General features: G+C 38.5%; 1 protein-coding gene across 1 annotated transcript in view; it reads right to left on the reverse strand.

Moving 5' to 3' along the window:
- Positions 1-1,710: 1,710 nt before the first annotated feature.
- The window catches only part of MEI4 (meiotic double-stranded break formation protein 4), a 93,395-nt gene continuing 71,014 nt past the window's right edge, over positions 1,711-24,091 (reverse strand). Inside the window, exon 5 of the mRNA XM_080387721.1 lies at positions 1,711-11,133. Within this exon, the coding sequence (XP_080243847.1) occupies positions 10,882-11,133 (252 nt within the window). The 3' untranslated portion in view covers positions 1,711-10,881. The remainder of the gene's footprint in view (positions 11,134-24,091) is intronic.

The following is a 24,091-nucleotide window of genomic DNA, read 5'->3' on the forward strand; positions in this document are numbered from 1 at the left end:
TGAATAGATAACAGGACCCTTATCTTTGATGATCCCCTCTCCAAGCCTGGCTCATTCTCTCTGCCTTGGGGACCTTATGTTGATCATCATTTAAATTTCTCTTTGGAAGTTTCCCCTGGGCTCATACCTGCTACAAGTTGAGTAAATTAAACACAGATGAAAGCAGCATTAGCAAAAAGTAATGGTGTTAGTGAATTGACCACAGGCAGCTGTCCTGGTGTGTATTGCAGAAGATGGTGTTAAGATTGACAATGTCTGATGCTGCCACAAGTGACCTGCAAGAGGGAGTAAAGCTTGTACTAGTGACACTCAAACATATGCAGGGCATAAGGAAAGGACTCACAAATCACAATCAAGGTAAAGAAATCAACAAGAAATATTAATCAGAGGAATAAATAAAACACAGAATGTTGCAGTTAACAGAAAAAATAAAATTAATGCCTCCAGGAAGAAAGTAATTTTGAATATGCTTGAGGTTTCAGCCCAGGATGATCTCCTGCCTCGAGCTGCTGATTTGTGGTCTAGCTCTCACATGCCACATGCTTTGGAAGCACAGGCAGTAGCCCTGCTTCTCAGCATCCTTTCACTCTGAGTTCCCTTCATTCTCCTTCCTGGGAGTTCAGGCCTTGTGGTTTGTCACAGGTCTAAAGCTCTGCTCCCTTGCTTCTTCTAGGACTTGCCCTGACACCTTCTCCAGACCTTCTGAGAACCTCTGGTGACAATTCCTTCTGGTTAGGATGACATTTAAAGCAAAGGGCACAAATCTTGCAATGGGATTTGTAAACACACGTAACTAGATGTTAGGCAAGACCTGAAACATACACGCATGTTTCTGGCAACAGGCGCATCTGGGCAATAAACTATTTCAATCTCTGCGTGACCTTAGAAACCTTCGTCTGCACCAGGGAATTAGAGAGTGTCAGGGCAGAGAAGTTAAATCAAAATGCCAGAACGATCCCTGGTACCCTTTTGGCACTGGTCATCTAGCACTTCTCCCTCCCGCTCAGCCCAGGTGCTGGCACAGGCAAGGACCAACATTCAAAAGCTGCTGTGGACATGACAACCCTGATCAGAAGACTATGAGAACTGAAGCTGGCTTGATGGCCAGAGGAAAGCCCTGGCACTGATGGTGTGGCTAGTATAGATACGGCCTTGGAGTCCTGCGTGGCACCAGGGTAGCACATGTTGCACTCCTCAGAACGGGAACTGCAGCAGGCAGCACAGCAGGCAGGGAGCTATCTGAAACCAGGACAACTAGCAAGGTCCTGCTCAGGGTTAGTCTCTGCAAGAGTAAGGAGAAAGCTGTGTCTTCAATGTAACCCTTTATGCAAAACAATAGGAAAGTGCTTGGGAGCCACAAATTATCTCTTTTCTAAAAATATTTGTCTAGAAGCCTTTCTTTGAAAGACTGAGCAGGTATCACTGATTTTCCACACCTGGGTGAGTGACCCACCTGAATACTGTGTAAGAAGAGTGACCTTACTACTGCCTTCTGGGGCCACCCTTTGAAATACGGTACCTGAAAATGCGAGGTACCCTTCTTGTGAGAAGTCCTGCAGATCACGTTGGCTTATGATAACTCTTTGAACCTATGTGGTTAGTACAGCAAATACAGGTATCTACCACAAGGAGAAAATTCAGACGGGGAAGGGCAGAGGGAGAGAGAAAGGAGTTTAGTGCACAGAGGAAAGGAGAACCGAGGAATTAGTGAGGTGGCAGACACACTTTTTTCCCCGACTGTAGCTGAACTGACGGAAAAGGTCACTTCTCAAAATTACTTCCAGCTGCTCACGACTGCAGTTGCCTGGGATCATGACGGCCTACTGAACTGCTCTTCTTCACACCCAAAACCCATCTCAGTTGAAATGAGCTACCACAAGAACACATCTGTGCTAAACTGACCCATTTTAGCTGAAACACCTATTTCAGTGATATTAGAGGCTGGTTAGAAGGGTTTAGCCACTTCTTTCAGTGAAAAGGATGAACGCCTGAATCTTAATGCACAAAACCCCCCAGCGGTGTCAGTGGACTTACACGCCTAATGCATCCAGCACAATGTATGATGTTTCTGTACGTGCACAAGGAAGGCTGCAATCATATAAGGCAGAACAGGTACAGTCATAGCTAGAATTACTACTCTCCAGGCATGATAATGATATCAGAAAGTCATTATCAAATCATCTCACAGGGTATCAACACCAATGATGCTGCCTGGAAAGACTGAATTACAGGGGACAGTCAAGAGAGTTAAATGAAAGCAAGTGAAGAATATAAGGTCTGAACACGGACACGGAATTTCAAATGGATGTATTCCTCTTTAACAACACTTGGTAGCACATTACCAAGACAACATGTAAAATGATCTGGTGTTCATCAGTCTGGAAATTAGTAAGATACTTGTTCACTTGTAATTTCTAATCTTCCTTTAAAGTGCTGCTGACACGAATTCTGTTACTGAGCCTAGAAGTGGATTTGACAGTTTGGTTATGATAAGCAATTTTCTTCAAAATGCTTTTGAAAATAATCCATCCAGAAGAAATATAGAACAAAAAACGAAAACTACACAGGCTTCTTCATTAGTGTCATCTATAAGGTTTTTGTCTTTTACGCTTTTTGGTGCAGGAGTGCTATGGGAGCTTAGGTCTCATGCCTCTGCTTTTCTGTTAATTCCTGCATCATGTGTGCATCCTGAAGTTAAATTAATAAACCAGAACCAGGAACAACCCCCCCCACCCTAAGTTACCCTGAGTAAGGAATGCAAATCTAACCCTTAGTTATGTCTCTGCGCTTGCAGCAACCAAAATAAAGGTGACATATCTTGCAAAAATAAAATAGGTAAGGCCACCTTGGGAATGTTTCATTTTAAAGGTGATCACACAATTTCAGTACTTCACCCTTCTTGTTAATTGCCAAAAAGGTGCAGATAAACTCTTACTGTATGGTCTGCCTAGCTAAAGCTGAAGACAAGGGAAAGCGTGAACAGTAAGGGTGGATGTGATACCTGTGTGTAGTCTAGTCACAGAAAGCAACAAAGCTTTTCAGCTGTCAACATTTTCCCCAGTTAAAAGGAAACCCCTTAGTTTATTTAAAAATAACCGTAAGGGCACTTTGTGTGGAACAGAATCATTAACTCAGCAGTGAAATGCCTCGAGTGTAACCTGCCTCTAGTACCCTTTCCAACTTCACTAGAAACTAATGAGTGAAAAAACAGAAAGTGTCAAAATAATTCCAGTGATATGCATGACTGGCATGTATTTCTTTAACTTATTTGTTTCAATTATTGCCTTAAATTGTTTTCATTATAAGCAGATTTTCTTTCTCATTTGGAGCAAAAAACTACAAATGACAACCCTAAAATTCATAGTCAGTTTACTTAAAGTTTTGGATGTCGATTCTGGTTTACATAATCATTAGGAGAAAAAAAGTGAAGTAGAGTGTGCTGCTCAAGAGCATACATTAATATTACACAGAAATGCTTGCAACAATACCTTAGTGCAGCAAGAAATCTGGAGTCAAGTGGTATCCATGTGGAACAGGCTGCCTTTATGCATCTATTAGCTTCTAAAATAAGAATATACTTTCAAAGGATGAAATAGTACAATCTGTTTTCTGAAGAGTAAAACAAATTGCTGCACCAAAAACCTAGAAAAGACTATTCTGTCATATTCTAATGGTGAAAGACTAAAAGTCTGGCATAATTCCTTATGAATTCTTTCCACTCAAAGAGCCTTTTATACAATAACAAAAAGATAAAGATAATAAAAATATTTTCTTCGAAATTAAGTGTTTGCCTTAAAAAGTGATAATTAACAGGAAAAATCAATACCAAAGGATTTTAGCAATCTTCATCACCCAGTTATGAGGGGTTCCTTTAACTTGTTTTTACAGAAACATGAAAAATGCAACTGGCTTAGTGTTTAGGAAGCAGAGTATACCTGTTTTATTAAGAACTGTCCTACTCTGTCTCTGGGTGCCTGCATTGGTGATCCAAACCTGTTAGTCCTGCAGATCCCAGAGGTGCTGGGGACACTGCACTAGGTTGTGTGAACAGTTTTCCTACTGCTCCAGCCTAACGGCAAGGAACCTGCAAGGCATGGCTTGGTCATGCTGCTTAGACCCTTAAAAGGATGACACATTGCTGAAGGCTTGTAGATAATTTCACTGCAAGTTCTCACTTTCTGGGAGGTCTCATTACAGTTTGCCTTTTTGTTTCTTTGTTTTTCTCACCTGTCTTTTTTTCCCCTGTATTGTGAGCACAAGACAGCCTCAGAGTAAGGTCAATGCGGAATTATCTCAGCCCTCAGGACCGTTTTTACGGATGGCTATTAAAATAAATGGAAAGACTAGCTGAAAGACACTCTGTTATCTCCAAGGCTTGAAGGTTCTTGATCTTGATAGGACTCATTACCACATGAGTAATGAGGATCAGTGAGGTACTAGTGAGGCATCCCGATATCCTATAAAATTCAGTCCTCAACACAGGTAGTGAGTTCCCCTGTGCAGTTAGCCCTCTTCCCTCCATCCTAATTCCCCAACTCCCCTCCCCCTCCCCCCCCACCCCCCCCCCCAAAAAAAAAAAAAAAAAAGAAAAGAATAGTTCAAAGGAGTCAGTCACTAAGAAAAATAGTAAGCTACAATATCAATCTTTTGTTCTTTTTCTGGCTCAAGGCATATTTCCTCGTCTCTGGTATAAAAGACAGAGCCCAGAATACCCAACGGCCAAAAGTAACAACTTTCCAGACAAAGACACAGCGAAGGGCTGTGAAGGTCAGAGATGCCCCAGCATCTTCTTCAGGTAACAAAAGGAGTAGTATATACATGTGTTCAAAGCCTTCTGTGGAGCTAAACCCTTCTTGTTAATTCTGTATGTCAAAAAGATAACAGAAAATTAGGCTGACATAGTTTTTACTTGCATTCAGCAGAAACATAAATACTTCACTAAATCAATGGAGCTCATGTATGTTAGATGAAAACAATCTAATTTTGCCCTTGTCTTTTCCCTCATCTCTATAAAAAGTTTAAATGAGGATTTTTACAGTACTGATCTTTCTGCACATTGTGTCTCGTTTTGTCACCCAGCCATATGATATTCCTGTACTCATCTCACCTAGCACCTCCAGCAGAGTCAAAGGCTCCTGCTCATCTGTACCTCCTTCTTCATCTTCTCTTCAGTTTATTTTTTGGGTTGAGCTGCTTCTCCCCTTGTTGCAGGATGCTGAGGATAGCTAAAGGAATTACTATGGTGCAAGAGCTACAAGAGTTTCTGCATGTAAATATGGTGGTTTTAATACCCTTACTCAGAAGTCACCGCTATTTTACCCCACAGACAAGACAGTGTGCCCTGGCAGTGAGGAGGTTTTGAGAATGCCCTGCACTTCTGCAGTGTGAAAGAAGGTATGAGTAGCGCTTTCCACCTTTGAGAAGTCAACATTGTTCTGGTCCACTTCACTGTCCCTGCAGGCCAGACATGCTCACGGGTTGTGGAATTTTTAAATAAAAAAGCAGAAGCTGTAAGATTTTTTTGATTTGACGAAACAGTCATTCTGAGTCCTCTGTTTCCATACCAGCAAGAGATCTAAAGACTAAATTCCCTTGTCTAGATCAATAAAATATGAACATATATTAATCACTCCCGAACCAATAGCTTTTTTAAGCAGGCTAAGCTAAACCGAATTTCAGATTGAATAATTTTACACAAATCTGATATTAATTCTAAAATTTCAAAGCCAAATCTCTTGTAAATGCAAAAATAAACTTAAATACTGATGACTTTCCAAGTGATTTACATCATAGTATTTCACAGATGGTTTTCAGTCAGATTAAGGATTTACCAAGCATGAAACGTGTAGTGACAGCAGACACAGATAAAGCTGAGGAACTTGTCTGCTGCCTTTGCCTCAGTCTCCAAATCAAGGTCTCCTAGGCCTTTCTGCTTAGTGAAAGTGCACAAGGAGAGGAACTATTAGGAGGACCTGAAGATGAAGTTACATTTTTTCTTTGTGAGATTTCAGCCCATATATGTTCATAGGAGCAGGTGGTCTACATTCATGGCTGCTGACAGAATTTGTCAGTGTCCTGACAAAGCAAGGGTAGGATATGTTTGGATACGTTAAAAACTAGGTGGGTAAAATTTTGATTATCAAGTTAATGGGTTGTACTTTACCTGGATGCCTGTCACAGAAAGCTGCAATATATCCTCTTTCACATCTTTATCGATGACCTGGAAGTGGGTCATGGAGTGCACCCTTATCAGATTTGCAGATGTCATTGAATTGGGAGTCCCAGTTGATATGCTTGAGGGCAGGGCTTAGAGGGACTGATGCTGGCTGGAAAGTCAGCTGACAGAGGCTATGAAATTCAGGAAGGACAAGTGTGAAGCATCCAACCCGGGAAGGAAGAGCCCCTTGCAGCGGTACAGGCTGGGAGTGCCTGGCTGGGGAGCAACTCAGCGGGCAAAGCCCCTCAGGACCCCAGTAGGCAGCGAGCTGACCGTGAGTCTGCAGGGGCCCTGGCAGCAATGAGGGCCAACAGCATCCTGGGCTGTGCCAGCAGCACAGAACAAGGGAAGGGATCACACCCCTCTACTCAGCGCTTGTTATTCTGCATCTGGACTACTACTGCCCATTTTGGCCCCCGGTAAAAATGTTCAGTGAAGAATGTTCAGTGGAGGGCCACCGAGATGGCTGGGGTTGGAGCATCTGTGCTGTGAGGTGGGTTAAGGGAGCTGGGCTTGTTCAGCCTGGGAAAGAGATGGTTTCAGGGGGACCTAACAGCAGCCTCCAGTGCCTGTGGGGAAGGAAGCAAGGGGGCAGATCCAGGCTCTGGCTGGTGGGAAGACTAAAACACCGAGCATAAAATGAAACAACAGAGGTTCAGACTGTATATAAGGAAAAAAAAAACCTCACTGTGAAGACAGTCTAGCAGAAGGGCATGTTATCTACAGAAGTTGTGCAGTTTCTATCCTTGAAGGGTTTTAATACCTGACTGAACACTGAACCAGCAACAGACAACTTGGTTCGACCCCACAGCTAACCTTGCTTCAAGCAGGAGGTTGGACTGGAGACCTTGAGGTGCTGTCCAATACGAATTCTGTGTTCAGATGAATGCCAGCTGAATGTTGCACCACAGTAAACTATAGTGTTACTCTGTATGAGCTAGTAATGCACAGGTAACTGGAAAAAAATATTATTACAGGATTAAAACAAGGCAGTTTCATTTCCACTATTACCAACATATACGAGCAATAATTACCTTAAAAAATCAGTATGTCACAATCAAAAAGATTCAAAATTAGGTTTACAAAAGTATCCTGAGACAGTTCACTTCAAAATCCCACCCACTGCTGTCATTAGCAGGTATGTAAAATTCTTTAGCAAATAGAATAGTCAATGGAGCAGCACTAGAATAAAAATTTATTTTCCTTATCTTATAATTTTTCTACTTTCACGAAAAGAGACACTGTACCATAAAATCCTTTTTAAAACAGATGGAGACAGGTACAAACACAGTCACCTAAGAAAGTGAGAATGTGGCAGAGTAAAGAAATTACAAAATCATAAACTGCTATTATGCTACTAATTAATAAGCACTGCTAATTCAACCATATAAATATATAATTCATCCATATGTATGTCTCTGTTTGTATATATATATACACATATAAAACCAAAGCTTGAACAATTTGCATTTTCAGAACATTAGCATTTTGCCAAATTCTAAAGTACATATATTTACAAGAACGAAATCACCAAGACAAAATAAATATCCTTAAACTGTTAATTCTAAAATTGTACGGGTAACTCAGATGAAACACTCCAGGGAGCGATGACAGGTCAGACCAAGTTCTATTTTTAATGTTTCCTATTCTTTAGGTCTATGACATGTTATGCTCAGCACATGGGAGTTTGAGATTGTTCTTTTGACTCTCCACTCAGCAAAGACCACAGGTACTTTCTCTGGATTTGGGATTCCTCTCTGGAGGCCAGATAGGTAAAAGTTGGATGTTGACATACCTATTTAGTACTTTAAGACTTAAAAGTCCAAGCTGCAGGAAGGTTTCTTCCAACCAGGGCACAAATCTTCACCTCTAACAGTTAACTCCAGGGACTGGCTCAGTCATCCTGTTTTATTTTAAAACTGAAGACAGTGATGTTTACTCAAATCACACCTATCAGTCATAGGACAAGCGCAGAAATTGTCTGAAAAGCATGGACTTAAATCTAGGATTTCCTACTCCTAAAAACGGGTAAGATACCACACATGTGGGATTTAGTTCTCACATTAAGACACCAAAATGCATGTTCGTGTCAGTGAGCTACATATCTAAGCTAATGCTATCATGACTGCTGGATTCAGTTGCCTATGCAGACATATTTAGTGACAGCGTCACTGAAGATGCTCCAGGGTACCAGAGACATCTAGATGAAGAGAGGAAATGTGACATAGGACTCTCAAAAAATCTGCAGCACAGTCCTTTTGGGGTGTAGCTGCAGACCCAGCCCAAAACACTATACTTTGTAAGTGCTTCATAGCTTAGACATCCCAAACATGCAGACATCTGAATGCACATGTCTACCTTTGTGCACCTTCATCTTGAGACAAGTCCCATCTTGGTGAAATACCTCTTGAAGAAACACAAGATAACAAACTGTGTAATAACTATTCTGTTTGCAGAGGTTATCGCTCCTACCAAAGTTGAGGTATGCTCATTAATGTGGTTCAGCTGCACTATTTAATTTTGCACTGAAACAGACATGGAGAGCCCAGGTAATCAGTTAATAGCACTTTTTCAGACAGGCTAGTGTGTATCTAATTGCTGCAATATCATAACATGGGGAACTCTCACTCTGCACTAACACTTTCAAAGCTGCATAACGAACAGTTTCAAATCCTTGTCAAAGCATAAGTGACATAGTTAATTCCATCTCTGGACACAAAATCCCTTCTCTCCGTATGTTGTGAAAAAGATTTCAAAAACCATGTTGCAAGTCAGCAGTTACTTCAAAACTTATCAAGGAGGCATGTATTTCCAAAATATCCATTGTTCTTCCAGTGGTCTAGAGAGCTTGCTGGTGAGAAAATACTACAATTTGCAAAGAAGAAAATACGTGCCCGTTTGTGCTTGAGTTGCCTTACTAATAAGAAAAATATTTTTTGCCAATAGATCAGCAAATATGCAGTGGTATGCAATCTAGTGTTGAAACTGTTCTTTATAACAGGAGTCTTGAAACAATAGATATTTTGCTATATACAGACTCCAGTATCCTCCTGTGTTCTGTGTGTTTTCTTTACAAAATACTTTTGAATGAAGCTTTGTTAAGAAATGAAAATGAAAACTGTTCTATTAATTAGATAGCAGTTCCTTTTGTTTATTCCTTTCCTTGCTCTTTTTGTAATCACGCTTTCAGTGCTGTGAAGGGATGTGGAACAGTAGCTCCTGAGCAGCTACCAAACTTACATATTGATTTAATTTTATTTTCTTTAATTTGGCTAAACTTATCTGATTTTCTAATGTGACTATTAAGGAATACTTGTTTTGCAAATCAAACATTTCTGTTGAAAGAGATTTTGCTAAAAGAAAGAATTAAACAAATGTTACCACTTGACATACCAAATATGACGTTTAAGAAACAAAGCAGTGGCCAGTGTATAAACAAGTATAAGAATCATTCTTTAGGGAGCCAATTCAATCAAAGTACCTTGTTTTGTAAACTTTTGTAAATACTAGTGCATTTTACATATATAGAAACCAAAGTTTTATTATCTGAAATAAATGCATTCAAATTAACAAGATAAATCACTTACATTATTAAAAAAGTGGTGTTTCAGATAATTTTTATGACATAAAAATCAATCCGATGAATGAAATGCAAGGGGAAGGATAAGGACTAATGCTAAAAATATTTTCATATTTACAGTGAATATGCACTATTAGGAGACATAAAACTACAATGTTGTTTATCTGTTAGAAAAAAATGCCATTCAGCATAATAATTACCCTCTAAGTTTATCAAAGACTCTGGATCAGTTAAGGTATTGCTGAAGTCATATTTTAAAGGCCTTTTATGTTTAAGATTATTTCTGTTACAATATGTTGCTTTGATTATTACTATGAATGTAATTCCATCACACAGAAATAAAAATTTAAAAATCAGATAACACAAATATTCAAAGGGGATTTTATCAACATTCATTAATTTTGAACAGAAAGTTTTAAAGTAATCATGAAATGAATTAAATTTATTTAGATTAGATCCTTGAAATCGTTAGTCGATTTGGACCAAATTAGGCCTACTGTGCCTACGCGGGTAAAGCCAAGCAGTATACAATAAATGTAGGAGTTGTAAAACTGAGCACCAGATTTAGTTTGCTCAGGTTAATGACTCTTTTGAATAAATCAGAAACCAAGTCTTTCCTGTAAGAATTTGTAGCAGTAAGTTACCAAGTTTTAAAATATTCTTGTTTCTGCCAACCAGCCATTGTCTCTAAAGCACACAGAAGCTATACAACTCTTAAAAGAAAGGCAATACTTTCCTAATTTGGAAGCTTTAAACACACGTTGTGTCTTGACTTTAAAATGCATAGCTATTATTTTAATCATCACCCGAAACACTTTCTTTGTTGCCATTTTCACTGTGTACACAAACATCAACTTACTGTTTTCCATTATGAGAAAAAGCATTTATTGAAAACAGCACCTGGATTATTAAATATTTTTCTGTATTTAAAATTGGGAAAAAAATTGCATTATCTCTGAAACTGCTGTATAGCATAGTAGTTTAATGTAAATATTTTCCAATTACAACAATTCTCCTGTCTGGCTTGAAAATTTTCCAATGCAATCCCACAATAAATGCACTATTAAAAAGCAGTCTGCTTGTTTTAATCAACTTGTATTTGAGCTGAGTTCAAAAGAACACTTACTCTCCATAAAGACAAAGAAAACAAAGGGAATTCATCTGAAAGATGAAGAATAATTTGATCAAGGTTCTTCAGAAATTTTATTTTTTCCTCTCCATCGTAGTCTGAGCTTGAAACATTACTTTCTTCTGTCTCATTTTGAAGAAGTTGTTCCAGAATCATGCACAAAAGAAAAATATTCTCATACTGGGTAATGTTATACATTGCCTGGATCTGGGAATAAAGAAAAATCAATACATAAGCACAGTGTGAAAATGTTTGTGCAGCCTACCATCTCAGAAGACAGTTTAAGGAATAATGTTAACATTTACAGTAGTATTTATACAATCAGAACAGCTACACTCTCAGTATGATTACTTCTAAGAAATATTTTCCTTTTTGTGGTAACAGCCAAAAACCTAACTCTCCATCACACTCCCAAATGGAAAGTCAACATAACCTCCTGTTCATGAGTCAGAGGGTTTTGCTACCTAATTATCCACAGAGATGACATATAATAATGATTACAAACAACAACAATAACAACAGTAGCTTTGTTTGGTTTAGGCATATCATTAAAATTAGTGGATTTCTGTTTTCTGACAAACGAAATAACAAGTAAAAAAAGAAATTTTTAAACATAGACAAACATCTATTCAAATAACACCTCTAGAAAGCAAATTAAAAGTTCAAATTATTAATCCAAATAGAAGATACATAAGCCAGTACTACATATCTGACTCGGTTACAAAGTGGAAGGGTCAGTTTGTCAAATACGCTCACTGACCAAACAACAAATTTATCAAAAGCCTTACAGCTTTATCTAATATAAATTTACCTGTTCTGTATTTGGAAACTGCAGTTCCAAACTGAAGTTTTCAGAATCTCTGCTGTACATAGGAAATAACTGGTAAGATAAAAACTTAAACCTTGGGCAGTTGTCCCTGTGAATTGAAATTCTGTGCCCTTTACAGCAAAATCTACCAATAATATAAGATGACCTTGTTCTGAAAAGCGCTGCAATTACAGTAGATAGATGATCAGAACTGAAAGGTAAAATCATAGCTGCTAGAAAATTATGTACTTTAGAAAATGGACCGATAGGTCTAACAAGCCTAAACAACTGTTTGGGTCTGTGGTACAAAGCCAGATGGGCTTAGGTTTTGACATGGGTCTATGAATCAGCATCAAATCATTTTACCCACCCTGAACCTACTAGCATACTGCTAGACTTCCAAAGTGTGAAATGTATTATATAATGGTGGTTTTTTTACAAACAACGTAAGTTATTTTGGATTCCAGTAGAATCTATCAAAAACACAGCACTTTACCTTCCTCAGGTAAGGTTGCTGCTGTCTGCCTCTGCGCTAGATGGTGGCTCAGGGGCTGCTCACTGTCCTTCTGAGCTAGTAGCTCTTGAACCTAAAATCTGTGTTGAAGCTCCCTAGACTAATATCTTTCAGGTAGCTTGCCACCTCAGGGATGACACTAAGATACCACAGCCAAAGCCTCAATGTAGCAAAGTCATTTTGCTTTTTCTAAACATCTTGAAAATTAGGTTAATTACTGAAAAAATATTATCCCTAGCCTTGCATGCTCCAGTTCTGTCTCTCTGGAACCTGGCAAGAAAAATCTGCAGTTCAAAAGCTGCTGCCAAGAATTTGGTATTGTCATTCTCATCACAACAGACGGCAAAAAAATATAAAAGGACAATAGTAAGTATTTGCATACTTTTAAAGTCCAATTAAATCCAATTGTATAATTAGGGAAAACCGAGGTAACAAGACAGTCTGTTTCTTCAAATACCAAGCAGCTGACTCTAGGACAATTACGCCTATACACTGATTGTTTTGACTATTAACTAATACTGGTGAGATAATTGTATTTATTTTGCTTATTAGACTAAATTACTACTTTCTAAGTTGAGAAAATAACTGGTATTAATGATTTCCTGAATCTCTACAGAACAGATGATTCTGAAGGCCTACAAACTCTGCTTTTTAGACTTTAGTGTAGGAGTCATCTGACCAAACGCAGGCATCAACAAGCTGAGACAGTTATCCTTGGTTCCTGTTTTAGCCAACAGAGGCAAGCATGGGGTGGGACTCAAGTTGCCTGAATGTAGGTATCTGTTGCCATTTTGGATGTCCAAGGGTATCCGAGGCACATGCATGAGTAGAGCTTTACGTAAGAGTTAACAGCCGTAAACCCAAAGTACCACCTTAGGGCATCCAATGTGGTATTAGATGGCTGAGTTTTGGCAGCTGAGTAGTGCCCAGGGTCTTTCAGAATGTAATTCATCCCACTCTAAACCAGATCCACAGATGTACCATGTCCTGAAACTCTTTACAGTGATAAAAGTACATAAAGTATGATTGTAAACATAAATTACAGTTCTATGCTTTATGTTTTTGCTTATAACATTGTACTTCTATTTAGAAGTACAATGTTATAAGCAAAAACCTGTTTGATTCAGGTGTTGGCCTTGTAAATTCACTCAGATCTTCCTTTCACATGAGAAATCAATGGAAAATGTTTTAGAAAGGCAAATTATGTCATTTCACTTATCCCCATAACCTCAGGCTCTTCCAAGCCGTTAAGCAATTGTGTTACTTTCAGTGGGTCTTGAAAAGTGCAACTGATTGCAGCTTAGTAAACTATCTAACTGATTATGGATAAAAGAAACCACGAGCTAACTAATTCTTTTTCCTCTGCAAATACTACTGCACTAAAGGAAAATTATTTTAGCTTCACCGAACTGACTTTGAACAGAAAGGGTAAGTCTGATGGCAAGGAGGAAGTATTTTTTTGAGGTAATTGTTTTTCAGGGGACAAACGCACTTTAAAATATTGTTTTATAAAACCAGGGGTGGGGAGGGGGAATTGGACTAGAACACTTTCTTGCTCAAGACTTATTAACCTTTCCGACCCATTTAATAATCTGAACAAAATGCGTCTCCATTTCTTTTGTTAGATGTCTTCTGTAGCGCTAATTGATGCAGAAACTACCAATGCAAATTTATGCCACAGAATTTGTAGAGGAATACCTTTACTGTTACCTAATGGTGCACAGTCACATAAAAGACCTCTTACGTGTACACACACACGTGCGCACACACAGCTAGTCCATCCAGAAAGTTCAGAAGGTATGTGTGTAAAGCAAACCTTATAAATATAGGCTACAATTCCAGAACATCTTAATACCAACTTTAAATAACACTAATTCTGTTTTTCAGAAAGTTCTTTAATAGAATGAATCTTTTTACAGATCAGATAGATGGGTAGGCAATATGGGATTTGGACACTGGGTTTTTTTGTGACACTAGCCTTTGCTGATTTTTCCTCACCTAGTATTTGGAAATGTGTTTCTTCACAGTAAGATGCATTTTGCATGCACCTGAGTTTGGAAATTAACTTTTGAAATTATTTGCTTATTATGATATGTCAAACCAAAAAAAACTCCTCAAAGTTAATATTTTTTTTTAGAATTATTAATTAAATAAGATTGAGCTCTGTATAAGATGGGAACAAGGGGTACAAGGATCTCCTGGCTGGATTTGACAATTTGCTAATCAGAATTCATATATTTAGATCACCGAGTTCAGAATGCAGCAAGTGCCAAAGCTTTTGGCTGAAATTAATTCTTCAAGCTTCTCCTACATCACAGGGTGGCCACCTGGAATAGCACACATATTGACTACATAATCTGAAAGCAGGGAAAAAGATCTCTAACCTGTCTTCTTTATAATGAAATCATAAACCCCAGTACTAATATGTTAAAGGAAACTGCTCAAAACCGTAGGCAGCGATGACAGTCAGAAAGCTAAAAAGCCATCTGTGTTGCAGGTCCCTGGACCTTTATTGCACTTCCTCTTTGCAAAGCAACAGGTCAGATGGCCCTGTACCAAATTCCAAGCCACAGCTCTCTTATTGGACAGATTTGGAGTTGGGGTCTTCAGCAAAATTTTGGACAATAGGGATCTGAAAGCAAAGAATTAACCAAAGTAACCTTCACAGAATAGTGGATGTAATTTTTGAAGGTTATTCAACCAGATTCAGAAAAAATCCCAAGTGATACTCTAAATGCAAGTTTTGCACTTAAAATATTTTTGTTTTCTTGTTTTACAGTATCATGCGCATTTGCATAATTTATTGAAATAGCCTCAATAACAGCAATTTTAAACAAGAACAAGAGAATAAATATTAGCTTTGAAGAAATTCTCTACTATTCTTAAGCCATTCACCAGCCACAACTCATTACTTCTAGTGAAGTAATCTGCTGAGGCTGGAATTTTCACATGCAGAAGATGGATGTTAACTTCTAGTATAGATATGTAAGTTTTATTTCTTTTATATCTCAAAAGACCTACAGAATGGGGACAACACTTAACCAGTAGAAATAAGAATTAGATGGAAAGAAAGACAGTATGTCCATGGCAACTAGAATTTGCTTCCACGTAACTCAGATACATATGTAGACTATGGACAAAGTATCAGCAACATCTGTATGCTTTCTGGAATAAGCCAGAAACAGCTCTAACTCGAGAAAAATTCTTTTTGGTTTAGAATGGAACATTGAAATGCTGAAATTTCTGACAAAATTAAAACAATTAAAATTAATTTAGAGGCACCATTATGTTTGATTACTTACAAAAAGTTTTCTTCCTTTTCTATCCTTATAATTTATTTAACATCTGTTCAGGCTTTTTCAGTCCCACAAAGATACCAAGTTTAGAAGTATATTGCAACAAATAACTATACACAACATGATGCTATATAAAATACTGACATACCGATACAAATTTTAATCAAACTGGATAGTTAAGTGTTTATATACCTCTGGTGTTTAGAAAGTGATAAACCTGACAGTTCTAGAAGATGGCTATTTTAGCAGAGAATGTTCTGCCTAAATCTCCTCAATCCATCATACTCTTAACAGTTTTGCTTCTTGTAAATTTTTTCTTGCAACTTTTGCCACTTCCATTTCTTTGCAAACTTTTACTATTCAGCAAGGATGTAACTTTTATGCTAGCAAAGTGTCTTTTCTATGTCCCAAGAAATTCTGTTTCAAATTTCACTGAAATATCATGCTAGAAGTTGGCATTTCTCTTCTTTTACATGCTAATTATTCAGAGAAGCATAAAGGGTAGACCAAAATAAACAACGGGAACTGCTAAAGCGTGGCTAATATTGCCCTCAAGAGAAGCAGAGGCAGTGGGCTGCACCACCAGCTGCTCGGCTGTGATCACTTATAGAGGACAGAGGGCAGAACAGAACCAAATCTGCCATCTAGCCATTTCCAGCAAAAATCCCCCATGGCCCTTCCCCTTCTCAGTGAAGCAAACGGAGCCATTTTTTCTTTAGCAAATTCTTTAGAGCACATGGAAACAGGCAAAGAGCATGCATCTTCCTTGAAATAGTTTATCACCAGCCAAGACATCATCGCAGCAAATAGTCCCAGCACCCCTTGTTTCCTTACTGAAGGCTGCTGGTACAGGCAGGTACATGTGCAGACTGAATTCTTGGCAAGAAAATTCAAATTCATGGCCTAGGGGACCACAAAGTGAGTGCAAGCTGATGTCCCGTGTAACACAAGTCAATTTAGTCAAATTAATTCAAAGTGTTTGAAGTGGAGCACGCCTGTTAGAAAATGACTAAGCTTGATTTACACGCTTTTAGATATACACAATCCAGTATATGCTGTTTCGTGGTGAACTACCCCCACTCTTTTTCTAGATTTATTTTATTTGCTGTCTTGGCTTTCTGGAAGTAGGAAGGATTGTTCCTTCCAGAACTATAACAGAGGTGGATATGAGACTAAATAAAGCAGTGACAAACTAAATACAGCCACTGATACCCACAGAAAAGAAAACATCTGTGCTCACTATGCCTGCATATAGGAGGGATGCTTCTCTGAAAACATTTTCTGTATTTTAAAATGACAGTTGTCCTAACAAGTATATCATTATCAAATTAAGTCTCTAAATGGAAAGATATTTGGAAGCATCACTTTTTAGGTAAAAAAGTTCCTAAATCATAATGAAAAATAAGGAAGAAGCAACTAGCTGGAAACCTATCAACAAGTGATCAGCATTTAGCAAATTTTGTGTTGTCTAAGGTAACGCTCACAAACCTAGGTTTTCAGTAAAATCAACACTGTTTTACTCTATCTACCCAGTCTGACTCAGAGGTTAACAGAAATGTATTTCAAGAATGACTGAATTGTTTCCTCAAGTGGCAATATATTCTCATTTTATGAACAAAGACGAAATATCACAAGGAATTCTGTTCTTGAACGTTCTCCCTATCCAGGCTACTCATTGCTGCATTCCAAGTTCTAAACACAAGGCAAACATTTTTCAGTGTGGCTTGTATGTTTGCATAATATGCATTTTACTTCAAAACAACATGGGAAGCCTTTTAAGTGGATGTTCCACAAGTGTGAAAATAATCTCTACGTGCATCATTGAGATTTACAAAACCAACAATATACATGGGACAAGAAAGAACACAGTAGGATAAAAGAGGTTACCTCTAACTGCTGTTTAGTGTTTAAATAGCATGCTGATAAGCATCTCTAAAATATTTACGGCAGGCATGCATGAAAGACTTTACTAGAAATCTTTTTGTTCTGATTTTAACACTATTGTATTTGGTTAAAAGGTAATTACCTTACAAATTGCCATGACTCAGGATTCAGTTTTTAGCTGATTAGCATTTCTCTTTAATAGCTTCTTGTTTTGTTATTTGAAATGCATGTTTCCCTAACATCCCTCCTAGTAATCATAATATTCATTAAGCGCACCAATATTCACCTGCCAAGAAAGTTCAAACTAATTTACACCCTCTTTCAGTTTCTAAAGCAAAATTCACATCACCTACAATTCCTTATTTAAATTTATACAAACCTGCCCCCCCCCCCTTCCCCAAACTTTCAAAGTATTTTTGTCTTTTATTCAATGTGATTAATAACTGAAGCATGGGCAACAAACTGGAAGGAGTTGCAAGCCATTGTGGAGCTGGAAAAATATGATATAGCTGTCATCATGGAAACATGGTGGGATGACTGACAGCTGGAGTGCTGCCATGGAGGGCTGTAAACTCTTCAGAAGGGATAGGCAAGGGAGGAGAGGTGGTGGGCAAGCCCTGTGTGGTTGGGAGTGTTTTGGTTGTCTAGAGCTTCGTGGTGGCAAGAAGGTTGAATATTTATGGGTAAGAATCACATGGAAGGCCAATGGTGGGAATCTATTACAGACCACCACACCAGGACGAAGAGGCAGATGGAATATTCTACAAGCTTCTGGGAGAAGTCTCACAATCACTAGCCCTTGTTCTTCTGAGGGACTTCCACTTACCAGATGTCTGCTGGAAATACAGCACAGCAGAAGATAACTTCCTGACAGAGCTGGTGAGGGGAGCCAGCTAGGGGAAATGCCCTGCTGGACCTGCTGTTTATGAACAGAGGACTGGTAGGTGATGTGATGATCAGAGGACATCCTCAGCAGTGATCACAAAATGACAGTTTTCAGTTCTCTGAAAAGTAAGGAAGGGGGTCAGCAAAACCGCTGCCATGGACTTCAAGAGGGCAGACTTTGGCCTCTTTAGGAGCCTGGTCAAGAGAGACCCTTGGGAGATAGTTCTGAAGGGCCAAGGAGTTCAGGAAGGCTGGACATTCTCCCAGAAGGAAATCTTAAAGGCAGAGGAACAGGCCGTCCCCATGTGCTGAAAGATGAGCCGTCAGGGAAGAAGACCTGCCTGGCTAGACAGAGCTTTTGCTGGAACTCAGGGTGAAAAAACCCCAGAAAATGTACCACCTTTGGAAGAAGGGGCAGGCAATTCAGGAGGACTATAAGTATGTTGTGAGGTTGTGCAGGGCAAAGATTGGAAAGGTGGAAGCCCAGCTAGAACTCAGGCTGGCCACTGCCGTAAAAGATAACAAAAAACGTTTTTACAAATACATAAGAAACAAAAGGAGGGCCAAGGATAACCGCATCCTTTATTGGATGTGTGTGGGGAACATTGCCACCAAACCTGAGGAAAAGGCTGAGGAACTTAATGCCTTCTTTGTCTCAGTCTTTAAGTCAGAGCAGTTATCCTCAAGGATACTCAGCCCCCTCAGCTGGATGACAGGGATGAGGAGAAGAACGAAGTCCACATATCCAGGAGGAAACAGTTTGTGACCTGCTGCTCCACTTAGATGTGCCCATTTCTATGGAGCGGAATGGCATCCACCCGAGGGTACTGAGGGAGCTGGTGGAAGAGCTTATCAAGCCACCCTCCATCATTTATCAGCAGTCCTGGCTAACTGGGAAGGTCCCAGAAGACTGGAGGTTATCCAGTGTGATACCCATCTACAAGAAGGACAGAAAGGAGGATCTGGGGAACCACAGGCCTGTCAAGCTGACCTCAGTGCCCGGGAAGGTTATGGAGCAGATCATCCTGAGTGTGATCACACAGCACGTGCAGGACACCTCGGGGATCAGGCCCAGCCACCAGGGGTTTATGAAAGGCAGGTCCTACTTGACTGACCTGATCTCCTTCTATGATAAGGTGACCTGCCTACTGGATGAGGGAAAAGCTGTGGATGTTGTCTAATTAGACTTTAGTAAAGACTTTGCCACTGTCTCCCACAGCATTCTCCTGGAGAAACTGGCTGCTCGTGGCTTGCACAGGTGTACTCTACACTGGATAAAACGCTGGCTGGACGGCCAAGCCCAAAGAGTGGTGGTGAATGGAGTTAAATCCAGTTGGTGGCCTGTTTAATATTTTTATTGATGATTTGGATGAGGGGATCGAGTGCACCCTCAGTAAGTTTGCAGATGGCCAAGCTGGGGAGGCATGTTGATCTGCTTGAGGGCAGGAAGGCTCTGCAGGGGAATCTGGACAGGCTGGACTGATGGACCAAGGCAGTCCTTGGTTAACAGTTGGACTTGATAATCAAAAAGGTCTTTTCCAACCTAAATGATTCTATGAGTCTATGATCTGAAATTCTAGTTGTGTCACCTTTATTTATGTTATCACTTTCTACTCAAGTAGCTCCCTAAGATTCAACAATTCTGCTTAGAGATCAAGAGCAAACCATGTGCAGAAATGGTCAAGGAATTGCTAACCTCTGTGAAAGTTCAATTACAAAGGAGAGAACATCAGCTAAACTCTTGGAACAAATGTGCAATGTGTACCATGTGCAATGAGTACAGTTCTGAACAACATGTCAACAACATTTTAGATGGCCCAGCTAGCCTCACGCTAGAGAGGTTTCCAAAGCAACAAGAATCTTGTGAAAATGGTTTCTGCCCAGACATGATAAATTGGGATACTCTGGAAAATACTTTTGACAGGAAACAGAACAAACACTTTAAATTCTATGACCCCAGGGGAAGACACTTATCCCTGAGACATTTATGCATCATGCTTCTTCCACATACAATTTAGCATGGTCATGTGCTAATAGCCCTTCATATGACACAGAAAATTACAACAAATTCCCAAGCCATCTTAAGCAATATTATTCTTATCTAGTAGTATGATTTCTAAAACATACTGAAAGAAATTAAACATACCAGCAGTAGAGCATTCAAGCTTCCATTTTGGAGTAAGAATCATAATAATTGCCTTACAAGTTACATAAGAAAGACACAAAGTTTTAAAAAGTAAATTATAATTCCTGCTATCCTGTTAAAGCAAGCTAAAATAAGAGCCACTAAGAAATCTCACTTAAGAGAAAACCACCAAAAAAATGAATACAGAAACATCTTGGGATAATTTGAATTTATAAACCTATTTTACTCCAATCTACAAGGCATAAACTTAAACTGTCATTTCTGTCTTACATGGTTTTTTTTTAAAGTCTATTCTAGAATAAAAACATTCAGTTCTTCACAAGCTGAAGCATGAAATATGTTGGGGGTTTATTAGTTTTTTCAGAAACTAATCTGAACTAAAGCTTGTAAAAGTATCTATCATAGTATGGGTCTTTCCAAATCAAACGGGCTACTTAAGCATATTTCTAACTTTTTTTAAAAAGTAAAGTTCTAGACCAGACAGTCACATGCAAAGTCACTATTAGGGGAAAAGGAGAAAGAAACCAACAAAAATAAATTAACACAATTTCTCAGTTATGAACACTTCAGTACTAAAGAAAGGTTTGTGTTGTGTGTTTTCATTCCTGGTTGAGGAGGAAGAATTGCCTCCATTCCTGTAAACTCATAGGAAAAAGAAAACTGTGGAAAAGCAAAGAGGCTTGTCAATTTAACAATAAAGTAAAAAAAACCCTGGTTTTATCTCCCTCAGATATATGCTTCCCTCCAAAAGGAACCTGAAAACAATTCACATTGACTTTCAACTCCAATGAGTCATAAAAAACTGACAACAGACTATACCACATACTTTGTTATGTATCACCTTTCACCCCATCTTCCAAGTTCTATTGGGACTTCTGTTTCTCTATCCATGTTTTTCTTAGCTTTCAGGGAGTCAAAGGATAGATGGATGATGATTTAGTTGTGGTTATGAATAAGCTGCTAATAACTAGTGGAAAACAAAACAATGACAAAGACTGAGGCCTTAGCACATAAAATAAAATCCAGATTTTATAACTAGATCTTCAAGTATCATATCAAAGTTATTTTAACATATCAGAAAAATATCAGAAAAACAACCTAAAAAAGCAGAAAAAATGTAAGCTGTCAACCCATCAGTTTCCCCATTTAATAGTTACTGCCCATATGAAAAGTAATGAGCAGGACACCAAAGAGTTCTCATATTCCTTCTTCTTTTCAAGTGTCCTTAAAAGTGGTAAGGAAGCTTCTCCTGACCAGAGATGCTATGGTCCTTTGATGGCAGCTGATGTCTGAATGGGCCTTCCCAGACAGAACTGTGTTCTGTTCATGGGCAGCCCTGTCTGTCCTTCAAGATTTCCACTCAATTCCCTGGGTCAGCCTTACAAATATCAAGCTTCTTTTCAGCAGAAAGGTGAGAGATAACACATTCATAACATCACTTCATTCTCTGATGTGCATTTCTTTAATTTACCATAAGGAAGTGTAGGAGTACCATATGCAATAACCTATTGTTAAAATAAAAGATGTTGTTTGTTGACATAAGAAATAATATTCTCATCCTACAGGAAATGTCATAAAGTCCACAGCAATGCTAGTATGTTGGAAGTAAACATCATACATACAACATTTTTATAGGTAAAGAATGACAATAAGGTAATAAAATAAAGTTCTGAAAAACAACAACAGCAGCAGCAAGATCTCTATTAATTAAAACCATATCAGAAAACAATGGACTGCTGAAAAATACAGCTGTATTGGTTTCAAAAGATTTGACAGAAGTTTACGTATCTTTAGAAAATGTACAAAAAATAAACAGCAATCACTTTGTTTTAGTATCTTTAACAAACACAACTCAGAGTAATGCAAGATTCATGTTCATTAGTACTTAATCATAATTCATTCATTTTTTAAAAGAAGGTTTTGAAAATGCTTTTCATCTCATAAGGCTTTTTTTTTGTTGTTGTTGTTCTTCTAAAAGCATGATAACCTTACCCCACATTCAGCTTCACTTACTAAAATCATCTCTACCAATACTAGGGTTGGTAAGTATCAAATGAATCTAGCAAGTGGCAGATGGCTGGTCTGAAAACAAATCAAAGTAGTAGGTTATCACACAACATGCATTTATATTGCTTGCCACAGGATACTGTGAAAGCTGAAAGCTTGCACAAGGAGAAAGGAAACAGCCATATGATAGTGAAATCCACTGATAAACACGTAGAACAGTCACTCTCCACCTTAGATAGTCAAAATTGCTGGATACTGGGGGAATGTTTCTGGAAACATCTCCAAACTCTTCCCTGCATGTCTACTACAGCTGCGGTCTGAAGCAGAATATTTGACCTCTGGTTTGACAGCATGGCCATTCTTGTGTTCTCCTACCTTCCAATCTACTTTGCTGCCCTACCCACTGCCATCAAGTTACTTCAGAGAAGAAAATCCTCTTCCCTTCTCCAGGCAAAGTAGAGCTTTGTTTCAGCTCTGGAAGTTTGCAACCAATGGCTCTATATGCACCACAAACTTCAGTTTCAGTGAGTTCAGCCCTTCCTCCAAAGCCTTAGGCAGAATCCATCATTCCAGGATCAGAACTGCAGAGGAAAAAAAGCCTCAACAGAAGCAAACCTAGGGGCTTTTGGACTCACTGAAAACGCAGTACCTACTCAAAGCTTGTATTTATCTGCAAAAGAAAACAGAAAAGCCATGAAAAGACAAAACATAACACCTAACAGAGCAAGAGGAGTGATTCTAGGCACTGCCCTGTGTGAGGAAAAGGACAAAGCTGGTTGGAACACAAGCCTCATATTTTAAGAAAAAAACCTGACATCTGCTTTCTGAATCACTTCCATCCAATGAATCAAACTCTCTGTATACTTTTCATAAATATAAAAGGATAACGTTGAAGAAGACAGGTTTCCTTCTAATTATACGGTTATTTTTCCTTTTCTGTAAGTCAGATGCTGAATATTGCATAATTGTTCAAGGCAATGTTCAACTAAACCGACTTTTGTCTTTGGTTTAGGAAGAAGTGTTTTATTTACATATTTATGCTTCCTCTAGTTTTGGAAAAAAAATCTTACGTTTTATTGTACAGAAAAAATCTTTAGGAAAATATTTATATTTCATATAAATATAATGTTTTCACAAACCAGTTGCCTAAAATGTATGAATATTTCCCTTAGAGATGATTATGAAACAAGACAATAAAATATGGTGTTTCCATGATTCTAGCATCTGCCTACAACATCAGCTTTCCACTACAATTATGTCACCAAACCCCTAAACCTCCTCCCAGTTTTCAGAGACCACCACCAATGTCTTCCAAATTTTAACTGGAAGACTCAAGAGGCATGGTAGGATATCATAATATAACAAAAACTGGCCAGGATAGAAAAGCAGTGCTACTTTCTTATTTAATGTACTTAAAGCTATGTGGAATACGTATGTAGAATAAAAGGATTAATAGAATTTAACTATATGAAAATGATGTTGCTTATTCAGCTTAAATGTGTGAGAAATTACAGAAGCAAAATATTTAATTGAAAATCATACGAAATAAAAAATACCATGAAATCATGAGTACACCACAGTGTATCTAGAAGTTCATATACATGCTGTAAAGCTTAATTTTAGAA

Source organism: Falco punctatus (assembly GCF_963210335.1).
Source record: "Falco punctatus genome assembly, chromosome: 5".
Lineage (NCBI taxonomy): Eukaryota > Metazoa > Chordata > Aves > Falconiformes > Falconidae > Falco > Falco punctatus.